A 12,392-nucleotide genomic window follows, 5' to 3' on the forward strand; every position below is an offset into this window, starting at 1 on the left:
ATTGGAATACGATCGGCAGAAAGGTAATTTTGCGCGCTAAACGTAGCGTTAGTTTCAGTGGTTTTATGTCCGCCAAATAGACTAGACTGCCTGATTGAAAAATAATATGCTAAGTTGCTCACTAGCAGGGGGGAAAAAAATGCTAAGTTGCTCACTAGCAGGAAAAAAAAAACGTGTGTGTGTGTGTGTGTGTGTGTGTGTGTGTGTGTGTGTGTGTGTGTGAGTCAGTTTAGAGACATGGCGTGCCAGACTGAAGCAGTCAGCACAAAACATGCTATTGGACAGGCTGACATCAAGCCTCCCAGACGAAGCAAGGGTGAGTCATAATATTAGGTTGATACACCTGCTAGGCTGCTACACATGTATAATGATGAATGGGCTGAAGCTAGACACAATCGAGTCTGAAAGAGCACTGTAAGTTTGAAGTCGACCTGACAAACGGTTCTCGATACACGGAGGACAGGCGTGCAGACCTGGAATTATTGTATACAAGTGACTTGTGTTTTTTGAGACTACAATATGCAGCCCTTATTGTGGTTCTCCCTGGTCCAGGAGGTCTAAGACAAACCATACAATTTGCTTATGAAGCTAGAAAAATCCAACGAGATGACCTAAATTGGCTGTTTTGAGTGATTTTAAATATGATACATTATGAAGAATAAGTGCCCATTATGTTTTCTAACCCCTGGTCTAAACTTCTGTCTGTGGGCATGTTGCTACGTTGTTCGTATGGGCCAAATACCACCTGTGTGTGTTGTTATCAACTGTTATTGCTAACAATGACTAGCCTGGCTAGAGCTAACCCTGGCTAGTATTCCAATTTATATATTAGCCTATCTGTTTATTGAGATTAAAATCAAATCAGTATCATCCAGAGATGGGGACTTGGATTTGAGACTTGGACTTGAGTCATACACACTGCACACACAGTGACTTGAGACTTGTCCTCAAAGACTTTAGACTTGATTTGAGATTTGGGACCCGTGAAAACAATCTTTATTTTTTTCTTTATTTGCCCCCCTCCCCCCATTTCCACCACTGTCCATAAGAGACTTGACTTGGACTTGTGACCAAATACTTGCAAAAAATGACTTGGTATCATCACTATCACTGCAGCTGCCTCTCAACTCGTTGTAGTAACAGCCTATAAGCTACAGCTATCAGTGTCAGGTGTTTCTTTAGCTTTTTTAGCGTTTATTTAGAACTTTAGCTGGTGCTCACATATTTGAGTTTGCGCTGCTTACTGTAAAACCCTTTCTTCATGTGCAGCTACTCAGGCCCGAGTGCCTAGCAGGAATGTGTCGTGTGACACAAGCACACTGGTTCCTGAGGCCCAGCCAATGCTTGACTCTCAAACAAGCTCCAGCCCAGGCACTCCCCCAGTCAAAAGGAAGCGGTGTGAGGAGTCCAGCTCCCCGCTAGTTTTAACCGGCAGTTCCATGGATAGGTAAAGCATTTACTTCAGAATACTACTGCTTTTTATGTGATGGTTTTCAGTCACAGATAATGGTAGTCTGTCATTTAGAAGTGCTGTTGTCTGGTTTATTTAGTCAGATTTTTGTCAACACAAGGTTCATTCATACTCATAGAGCATTTTCCTTACACCATATCATTTGTCTTTCCCTTTTCTAGTACCTCAAATGCATTGCCACCTCATGCAGTGACCAAGTACATCGTCTACGAAGACAAATTAATGGAGCTGTTTGAAAAATGTTCACTTTGCCACCGGAGCTGTGAGATCACCAAAACAGTCATTGGGACACTCCTCCGGGTGAAGCAGTACTGCCATCACTGCAACCACGCTGACCAGTGGTCCAGCCAGCCAATGGTGAACAACAACATACCAGCAGGGAACCTTCAGCTGTGTGCTGCGGTTCTGTTCACAGGCTCATCATTTGCTAAAACATCAAAGGTGAGACAGGAACAAATTTATAATATGTTTTGTTCCGGTAGTAGATTGCAATTATGTCGCATCACATTACTGTTTTCCTTTTAGTTCATGGAAGCCTTCAAGATCCAAGGAATCTCGGAAAAGACCTTCCATAAACACCAGGCCAAGCTCCTCTTACCCACCATCAACTGGCAGTGGAACCAGGACCAGGAGGCTCTAATCAATGACAGCATAGCTGGTGGAGATGTGACACTCGGGGGTGACATGCGGGCGGACACGCCGGGTGAGGATTTTATGAGGATGTATGATAGTTAGCTACAGCATAGCTACAGCATATTTTCAACATTTTTTAGTACTGTTATTTTATAGTTTTATTACTCTTTACTCTCCTGTTTTTAGGACATTCTGCAAAGTATGGGAGCTACACTATGATGGATCTCAAAGTAAACAAAGTCATTGACATTCAATTGGTTCAGGTGAGACATTGATAGAAAAACAGTAAGAAAAATAATTCACATGAGTCCTTTTGTATATACTGTGCAGAGCATATATCTATTTTTTTGATCCATCACCAGAGCAATGAAGTTGGAAACAGCGGACGGATGGAGAAGGAGGGATTTGAGAGAAGTCTGTCTCTGCTGGAGCGCAAGGGAGTCCCAGTCAAAGCTGTAGTCACTGACAGACATACAGGAGTCCGGAAATTTTTGCGGGAGCAAAGAAGTGAGATTACTCACTACTTTGACCCGTGGCATATTGGAAAGGGTATGTATGAAACGATACTAAAACATCATATTGCTGCAATTTTCTCTTACAATTTGTGTTTGTAAGCTTTATGTTTTGTGCCCAGGCGTGGGGAAGAAGATTGATGCACTTGGTAAATTGAAAGGAATGCAGAAGGTGGCCTTGTGGAGGAAGAGTGTGGTGAACCACATTTATTGGTCGGCTATGACCTCTGCATCACCGCAGGAGGTTGAGGCGAAGTGGTCCTCCGTCGCCAGCCACACCCAGAATCTCCACACCCATGACAATGCCCTTTTTCCAAAGTGTCTCCACCAGCCTCTAGTCGGTGAGCAGGCAAGGGAGTGGCTCGAGCCAAGTAAGTGCAGTTGTAAATCGCTGATCATGTTTACAGCTATTTATGTTGCCAAATTGGGTTAATTACATTACTCCTGTGTGTAGGTACTGCAGCATGTGAAAAATTGACAGCAATTCTGCTGGCTCCGAGACTGATAAAAGACATCATAAAAATCAGTCCACAATACCACACTTCAGGGATTGAGTCGTTTCACAGTCTGATCCTCAAGTTTGCCCCCAAAAATGTGGTGTTCTCCTTCACTGGAATGCTGTGCAGGTATTCAATGCCTGTATATTTTCTAACTTCTAGTATTCACCCTCCCCTCCCATTTTTTTGTAATGGCTGAACCTAACTGAATGTGCTTCTTATTAGACTGCAGCTGACGGCAATGCACTACAATGAAAATGCAGACAGAACACATTCATCCACTGCAGCTGGAGCACTGAGATACTCGATCGTGTATCCAAAGTACAAGCACGGTGACTACAGTGTGCAAGCACTGAAGAGTCATCCCACTTCAGGTATTTTTTTTTTGTCATAAGTGCAGCATCATGATTCATTTTGGGAAAGTTGTGTTATAACTCTGTTTTATCTGTACACTGAAGGCTACATCGACACATTGATGGAGCTATTGTTTGATCATGTTGTGGGAGAGCCGCGTCCGTATCAGGAGTTCCTTGATGCAGTTCCTGTCCCAGAGGCTCTATGTGCACAGTTTCAGAGGCCTGACAAAGCTGAAGCAGTGGCCAGACACAAGTCACGATTCTTCAAGAATAGCTAAGGTTTGGCTGATTACATAATAGTTTGTAAGAATATATTTCTGGTTATTGATCACTGAAAGTGGTTGTTTGCCAGTTGTATTACTATCCGCTGATATATCCCTGTTATCGAACTAAAAATCTACACGCTTTTTTTCTTTTTTTTCCAGTGACGTGTGAGTTCCTGTCCAGGAAAGAGGCTGTCACTGCAGTGAAGCGCCCGGGGACCAACTTCTTCCAACCGCCGCTGGTCAGACGATCTTCTGCATGTCTTTAGTGGGCGGTTCAGAACCCGAAATTAACTTTTTGACTCACCGGCCAGGTGACGGGGAAAAATCCACCCGCCAGGCATATTTCTTACTGGCCAAAATAATATATCACATTTTTGTCATAAATACGTCAAGGATTCTGCTGAGGATTTTTCTCAGATGGCCATTGCAGCCAGTAATGTTCCCAAATATTTACCGTCCACTATTAAACAAAGGACGTTATAAAATACTTGAATCGGGTAGACCCCTGAGCGTCACCCGTCAAATGTAAAATCTGGTTGCCAATAGCGCTTGGCGGGTGTTAAGTTTGGGCCCTGGGGGGGTTATATATGGAGGAACCCCAGGGAGAACATGCAAACTCCACACAGAAAGGCTCTTTCGACAAGATAGCCCACCTGGACAGTAGGCACTGAAGACATGGGGGGTGGAACATGCCCACAGCGTCCCAGGGGGGGATTGAACCCAGGACCTTGTAGCTGTGAGGCGACAGCACTACCACTGCACAACCGTGCCTCCATCAGGCCAACAGACTCCACTTCAGATGGCTGTGTGCACGCCCGGTATCTGAGATCACACACAAATATATTCTAGCAGTAACTAGACTTGTCTTGTATCAGTACTAAACACTAAATGATACCTCTTTGACCTCTCTTTGTCTTCCCAAAACATCTGTTATCTGTTTCCAACCAGAGGTTCTACTGAGAGCTGAACAACTTGTCCACTAAAGATTTCCTTCTCCCGTCTAACAACTGACTGCCGACTACATGTCCCTCCATGCTGAAGGCCCAAGTAAGTTTCAAGTCATTTGGTCCATGTCATGTTAGCCAATTTTTCTAACCTGTTCAAAAAGTACAAGAGTGAATTCAATCTACATTATAATTATTGATATTCTGTGAAATACATTTAATCAAAGCAGCAACAAATAACTTGATGAAAACCTTATTTCTTCTCAATAAAAATCCCTCCCATCGCTTTCACAACATGGTGAAATACTGACAGCCAGACTGAAAAGTATAATCAAACAAATAACTACTGAAACTTATGTATGTCTTTTCAATCAAAAAAATATTACCTCCCCATCACTTTTACTGACAGCCTAGTCTCAACACCAGACCCATGAGTTCTTATGCTCATACACGACTTTAGCCCACCCAACCTGCCTGTTGAAAAGGAATCACTTTCATTGGTGCTATGACCTGTCGGTTCTCCTCCCAAAACAGCTGCAAAGTAGCACAGACTATTACCTCAAACATTTTTTTTTTTACTTGGACAAATTAGTTCCTGTCCAGTGGTGGGGTTGAGTCCATGCCGAGGTTTTATCAGCTCAACAGACTCCACTTCAGATGGCTGTGTGCAAGGTATCTGAGACCACACACAAACTTGTGTTGTATCTGAACACTAAACACTACGGCATTGAGCTCTCTCTGTGTCTTCCTGAAACATCTGTTTATCTGTTTCCCACCAGAGGTTCTACTGAGAGCTGAACAAGATTGACGTCTCCCGTCGAACATCTGACTGCCTTCAACCTGCGCAGGCTACGAATCAAACTTCTCTTCAACCTTGCCTTACCTTGCAACACTACCGGGACAGAAAATTGGTGTTTCTTCCCCTCTTGACTCTCACTGCTGTTTTTTTTTCTCTTAGTTTGGATGTTACTTCAGGGTATCTGCGGGGTCTTGAAAAGTAAAATTGATAAATTAATTTAGGGAAAATTAAGGCCCTTTCAGCGGTATTACATTTTGTAGCTTTTGTGCTGATGGTCTTAAATGAGCATATGATATCAGCCCATATCGATCGTAGACCCCTGAATTGAACAGATATCGTGAGAGCAGACTAGATACAGTATATCATCCCGCTACGTTCACACAGACACAGGGAACCTACGCCTTGCCTTGCCTCAACCCACGCCTGCAGACCTTGAGCTGGGTGTGAACCGATCACACCGCACGCCTTTGCACGCTGAACCTGGAGCCGAGTCACAAGCGCCTCTCCTCTCTCCCGGCTGTATTTTTTCACGTGTGGTCCCGAATTATCATGTGTAGGTAAAATAAATCTGATATATTTAATGTTCTATTGATGCTGGATATGTATAACCAGGTCTGACTATAGTCAGACTTTTTAGAGAGGCAATCTTGCAAGAATATGTGCTGGCACAACAACATTGTCCATCTTGCTTCTTCGGTCGCTATTCTCTCTCTTGAAGATTTGTTTGCCGACGGGAAGAAAGCCCCACGTGATAGCCACCCGTCAATCTCACTCTCTGCTCAACACTGTTGTAGTAACTATTTTATTTTGAAATTCAGTTGACTGCCATTTCCCACGGATATTGTCGTGGTTTTCTTTCGTGGCTTGACAGAAGAAGCCTGCCTGCACGCGCCTTGTCGGCTTGAAAATAGAACTTGCGCCTAAACGATAAAATCGGCAAGGCACAGGCGAGGCGTGGGTACACGCAGGGTTCGCGCTCAGGCGCCCGGTGTACACAGCCTCGTTGACTAAAACGGACGCCTATTTAAAAGCGTGGATAAAGGCAAGGCTTGGGTGGCCGGTGTGAACTAAGCCTTAGAGTTTGGTATGGTAATATGGCATAAGTCTTTTCCTGATTTTAAACGGTGCATTACAGTAAACTGATGTCATTTTCTGAACTTACGAGACTGTTCTAGCTGCCTTCACCAACTTAGTCCTTACTTCCACATCATTAGTGATGATTATTTATCAAAAATCTTGTGTAAATGTCACCCTCACCTTGTGAATTGCACTCGAACAGTCAGTTATCAGTGCAATTTATAAAGTAAAGCGTCAACCAGAACAAGTAACCACTGAGACCCCTCACTGATAAAAAAAAATCTATCCAGTATCTTCAGGAGTGTTTTAATTCAATCCAAGCAACTCCCATCAATCTATATCAATCTAAACAAAATTAGGTCATGGACTAAAAAGTCATACTCATGGTCATTCTGTACTGGGTCTTCATCAGGCCATAGCCTGATGAAGACCCAGTGAGGTTGAAACGCGTTGCGTTTTCCTGCCCGTGTCTCTTATTTTGTATGAAGTTGTACATTGTATGTAAACCTGAGGTTACCTGTGTACCAACACTTCTGGATTAAATTTCTCATAAAGTAACCAGTAAGCTCCTTTTTTCACTTTTGTATTCTACTTGACTTTGAGCTTGCTTGCTGCCACTTTCTCTACTCCTAGGCTACTAGTATAACATTTCTATCTCAATAGGCTTCACATGATGAATGACATAACTGCTGAATATATAAGTTCTGCATTACTGATGTTTAGTATAACATTTCTATCTCAATAGGCTTCACATGATGAATATATAAGTTCTGCATTACTGATGTTTTAAAAATGTAACCTGTTATGTGATGATAAAACCATCCTGCGCCTAAAAATAATTTCTGGAATTGACACAGCTGTGGACTTGATGGAGTGAAAATGATTTTATTTTAGTCCTCAAAATCAAGTGAAGGGAGTGGGGCCTCCCTGAAACCAGTGTAGGCTGCCTCATCTTCAGGGAACTCAATCCTGATGCGGGTGACGACGCAGGAGGGAAGGCGCACTCTCACATGCTTCCCCAGATAACCCCACACCCAACGCACAAAGTTGCGGTATGCAAGAAGCCGGTAGGAACTGTAAAGAAGGAATATATATGGTCAGTGCTTTGGCCAAAATGTTAATTTGTTTTATTAATCTACAAAATGGGGATCATTTTCAGGATGGAAAGGATGTTAGATTGTGAGACTGAGTACTTGTTTACTTTATATACTAAATATGTATTAAAAATATTGTAAATACAATTCCCTGTATATACTTGCTTATTTAAAACCGGATCGTCCAATTCCCCAAAGAGTTGCAGGTAAGTGCCATATGCTGCCTGCAGCACATATGGATTGAGGGCAACTGGTTCAAACCCTGGGTGCAGAGTTGCACAGGCGACTTCTTCACCGTGATACCGCCCACACCTGCGCATGACCTGCATGGAATGAAAAGCAGTATATGTGTTGTGTGGTCTCATGCAGTGATGAATGTATTATAACCACAGAAGTACATGTGAGGTTACTTCAAATACTGATACGATGGAGCTTTTTAGGGTTATTTGGTGTGCTTATACCTTTGGTATTTCCTTGCAGCAGATGTTCTCACTAGGAGAGAGCTTGCTGCAGTTGCCACAAGAGCACCTGTTACAAATGGAAAAGACATTTCAGAAATGTGCCATGAAAAATCCCTATGTAACTGCAAAAACTGGGCTATTGGTTCAAAAATGTAATTTTCTGTTAGCCAGTGGGTTCCAGGTGGCCCCCAGCAAAAAAGTTGTAATATATTGTCTTTGGGTCATTTATAAATGAAATTAGAAAAATATTATTAGCATTTTTTTGTAGTGCTATTTCACATTGAAGTCAATGGAGAGTGGCTTGTATGTATTTTCCACCTATGGGTATTAAAAGTAAGGCAATGACAGAAGTGGGTATATGACTGCTTTGGTCATGGGTTTCAAAATCTTATCAGATGGGGGTCCGTGGTCTAATTTGTGTCAGTTTAGGGGTCCTTCACGTGAAAACGTTTGAGAACCAATGCTGTTAGCTAGCCTACAGTACAACACTCAAATCCTGTAGAGGGCATTCAATTGAATTGTCGATCATACCATTCATTGACCTCTCCCATTCTGTGGTGAGCCTCCATCTCCTCGCCCACTGCTTCAATAGCTGCTGCTGGCTCCCCACCAGCCTGTGCTAGTGGCTCAAACTGATAAGGTTCTGGGCCGCCGACAGGGGACTCCGGAGGAGAAAAATCCTCGACGTCAGTGTCTGGATCCTCCACTTCTTCATAGGACATTTCTGTCAAGGGACTGTTTGTGCTGCTATCAGAGTCACTCATTGTTAGAGACCTTAGCTAACCTAGAGACAAGCTAACCTAGCCTATGCTATCAGTGTTTAGTATGATTGTGATTGTGGTGGGCGGGGGGGGGGGGGGGGGGGGGGGGATGCAATGACGTATCTACGCCAGTATGCCGCCGGCGATAACGAGTCTCGCGTCACTAGTCTCTTGTAACGTAATTGCCATAGAGATACATGCAGAAAATAATTAAATTTCTAGTTCGCCACTGAATTACCAAATTGATATAACTTTAAACCATTTTGAGCAAAGCTCTTTCCAAACAGGCCACCAGCGTTGGCTAGTTGTTGATATTTATACAGATATGGCCCATCTCAAATAAATTATTTTTGAGGCAAACTGCAAACTGTAATGGCGTCGATTTCCGAAAAAGAATCTTGACTTCAACACAGCCAAAGAGTCCAGTATAGACAAGAGCATATGTCATTTCTTGGTTTTTTCCATAGGTATTTTCAAATCACTGTTCTAATACATATCTAGGGGGTAAGTCCTCCTTTAAGCTTTGGCCCACTTTAACTGTCTCTACAAGAGTTGTGACCCACTTCCGCCTGGTGAAAGTCGACAAGTCCTCGCAGTCACAGACAAGTCCTCACAGTCACAGACAAGTCCTCACAGTCACAGACAAGTCCTCGGAGTCACAGACAAGTCCTCACAGTCACAGACAAGTCCTCACAGTCACAGACAAGTCCTCACAGTCACAGACAAGTCCTCGGAGTCACAGACAAGTCCTCACAGTCACAGACAAGTCCTCACAGTCACAGACAAGTCCTGACAAGTCCTCACAGTCACAGACAAGTCCTCACAGTCACAGACAAGTCCTCACAGTCACAGACAAGTCCTCACAGTCACAGACAAGTCCTCACAGTCACAGACAAGTCCTCGGAGTCACAGACAAGTCCTCACAGTCACAGACAAGTCCTCACAGTCACAGACAAGTCCTCACAGTCACAGACAAGTCCTCACAGTCACAGACAAGTCCTCACAGTCACAGACAAGTCCTCACAGTCACAGTCACAGCTCGAGTGACAAATCAAAGTCAAACTTGGCGGAAGCAAACCTCCACAAAGGCACATGTGTTGTACTGGCATAATGTGACCCTGGACATGGAAGGAATTACCCTCTCCACCAGGGGCGGACTGGGATCATAATTCAGGCTGGGCATTAGATGCCAAGCAGGCCAGGCCGATACGGGCCGACGCGCGTAAACACAGGTGCAAGCAAAACACTAATGAGGGTTTCCAAATTCCAATCATGGAAGTTGGAAACCCCCATTAGTGTTTTGCTCGCACCTGTGTTTACCCTGTCTTTTCGATCCAAAATGGCCCCTGTGAGAAGGGTCTATTGGCTCCTAAGTCTATATATCCCTCCCCCATCCTTTGTTCTGGCTGGCAGCCACACGGCCACACGTGAGGGCAGCTCAGAACCTTATGGTCGTGTGACAAGAAACCCATAACCGTGAAGCCTCCTCATCATCTCACTGCTCTCCACAGCATGTGTGTGAAGCCTCCTCATCATCTCACTGCTCTCCACAGCATGTGTGTGTGCTGCAGAACAAATCAAATGTCTTAACGGAACATCAGTGTCCTCTCCTCTCCTACATTCTAATCAATGTACCATGGTGATGTTCAATCCCCTGTGAACCAAGGGTAGATGTTTTTCATTGAAAAGTTTGAACATTATGAGGGCACCTCCCCCATATCAACATTAACAGCCATACTTTAAAAAGGAAATAAAAAGACCCGTGGTCCTTTAGATGCCTAAACATGACCTACGTTTAGATATAACCAACGTGACGTGTTTCAAATGGACCGAGGCGAGGCGTATCATATGCACGCACCGTTTTCCTCATGTCATTTTGGGAGTCACTGGAAATCGACTCATTTTGTTTGGGTATCAGGACGTGTGTGCCTCTCACACATCATGACACTGCAGAGTGTGTTGGTATCAGGACGTGTGTGCCTCTCACACATCATGACACTGCAGAGTGTGCTGGTATCAGGACGTGTGTGCGTCTCTCACATCATGACACTGCAGAGTGTGTTGGTATCAGGACGTGTGTGCCTCTCACACATCATGACACTGCAGAGTGTGCTGGTATCAGGACGTGTGTGCGTCTCTCACATCATGACACTGCAGAGTGTGCTGGTATCAGGACGTGTGTGCGTCTCACATCATGACACTGCAGAGCGTGCTGGTATCAGGACGTGTGTGTGCCTCTCACATCATGACACTGCAGAGTGTGCTGGTATCAGGACGTGTGTGCCTCTCACATCATGACACTGCAGAGTGTGCTGGTATCAGGACATGTGTGCCTCTCACATCATGACACTGCAGAGTGTGTTGGTATCAGGACGTGTGTGCCTCTCACATCATGACACTACAGAGCGTGCTGGTATCAGGACGTGTGTGCCTCTCTCACACATGACACTGCAGAGCATGCTGGTATCAGGACGTGTGTGCCTCTCACATCATGACACTACAGAGCGTGCTGGTATCAGGACGTGTGTGCGTCTCACACATCATGACACTGCAGAGCGTGCTGGTATCAGGACGTCTGTGCCTCTCACATCATGACACTGCAGAGCGTGCTGGTATCAGGACGTGTGTGCCTCTCACACATCATGACACTGCAGAGTGTGCTGGTATCAGGACGTGTGTGCCTCTCACACATCATGACACTGCAGAGTGTGCTGGTATCAGGACGTGTGTGCCTCTCACATCATGACACTGCAGAGCGTGCTGGTATCAGGACGTGTGTGCCTCTCACACATCATGACACTGCAGAGCGTGCTGGTATCAGGACGTGTGTGCCTCTCACACATCATGACACTGCAGAGTGTGCTGGTATCAGGACGTGTGTGCCTCTCACATCATGACACTGCAGAGCGTGCTGGTATCAGGACGTGTGTGCCTCTCACACATCATGACACTGCAGAGCGTGCTGGTATCAGGACGTGTGTGCCTCTCACACATGACACTGCAGAGCGTGCTGGTATCAGGACGTGTGTGTCTCTCACACATGACACTGCAGAGCGTGCTGGTATCAGGACGTGTGTGCGTCTCACACATGACACTGCAGAGTGTGCTGGTATCAGGACGTGTGTGCGTCTCACACATGACACTGCAGAGCGTGCTGGTATCAGGACGTGTGTGCGTCTCACACATGACACTGCAGAGCGTGCTGGTATCAGGACATGTGTGCCTCTCACATCATGACACTGCAGAGCGTGCTGGTATCAGGACGTGTGTGCCTCTCTCACATGACACTGCAGAGCGTGCTGGTATCAGGACGTGTGTGCGTCTCACACATCATGACACTGCAGAGCGTGCTGGTATCAGGACGTGTGTGTCTCTCACACATGACACTGCAGAGCGTGCTGGTATCAGGACATGTGTGCCTCTCACACATGACACTGCAGAGCGTGCTGGTATCAGGACGTGTGTGCGTCTCACACATCATGACACTGCAGAGCGTGCTGGTATCAGGACGTGTGTGTCTC

The 12,392-nt window shown here is 45.0% G+C and overlaps 2 protein-coding genes across 3 annotated transcripts; one reads left to right on the forward strand and one right to left on the reverse strand.

Annotated features, from left to right (window-relative positions):
• Nucleotides 1–1,810: 1,810 nt before the first annotated feature.
• On the forward strand, nt 1,811–7,113 carry LOC310793554 (uncharacterized protein). 2 transcript variants are annotated; one of them, XM_083655368.1, is made up of 12 exons: nt 1,811–1,912; nt 1,997–2,174; nt 2,291–2,367; nt 2,467–2,653; nt 2,739–2,987; nt 3,071–3,242; nt 3,339–3,487; nt 3,572–3,748; nt 3,895–4,553; nt 4,684–4,782; nt 5,272–5,351; nt 5,459–7,113. In XM_083655368.1, the coding sequence occupies exons 1-8, from the start codon at nt 1,826–1,828 to the stop codon at nt 3,745–3,747; spliced, it is 1,275 nt and encodes a 424-aa protein (XP_083511494.1). In that variant the 5' UTR covers nt 1,811–1,825; the 3' UTR covers nt 3,748; nt 3,895–4,553; nt 4,684–4,782; nt 5,272–5,351; nt 5,459–7,113. The 2 variants fall into 2 exon arrangements, with proteins under 2 accessions (XP_083511494.1, XP_083511493.1); XM_083655367.1 differs by having other exon boundaries at nt 3,895–4,782.
• Nucleotides 7,114–7,445: 332 nt separating this feature from the next.
• Nucleotides 7,446–8,854, reverse strand: LOC310794001 (P2X purinoceptor 7-like; the record flags this gene model as incomplete). The annotated part of the gene is made up of 4 exons (XM_083655874.1): nt 8,642–8,854; nt 8,111–8,177; nt 7,811–7,972; nt 7,446–7,568 (listed from the first exon to the last, which is right to left on the reverse strand). Exons 1-4 carry the CDS (start codon nt 8,830–8,832, stop codon nt 7,446–7,448), a joined length of 543 nt encoding a protein of 180 aa, XP_083512000.1. The 5' UTR covers nt 8,833–8,854.
• Between the last annotated feature and the right edge of the window lie 3,538 nt (nt 8,855–12,392).

The sequence above is a fragment of the Poromitra crassiceps genome (assembly GCF_964638095.1).
Source record: "Poromitra crassiceps genome assembly, chromosome: 19".
Lineage (NCBI taxonomy): Eukaryota > Metazoa > Chordata > Actinopteri > Beryciformes > Melamphaidae > Poromitra > Poromitra crassiceps.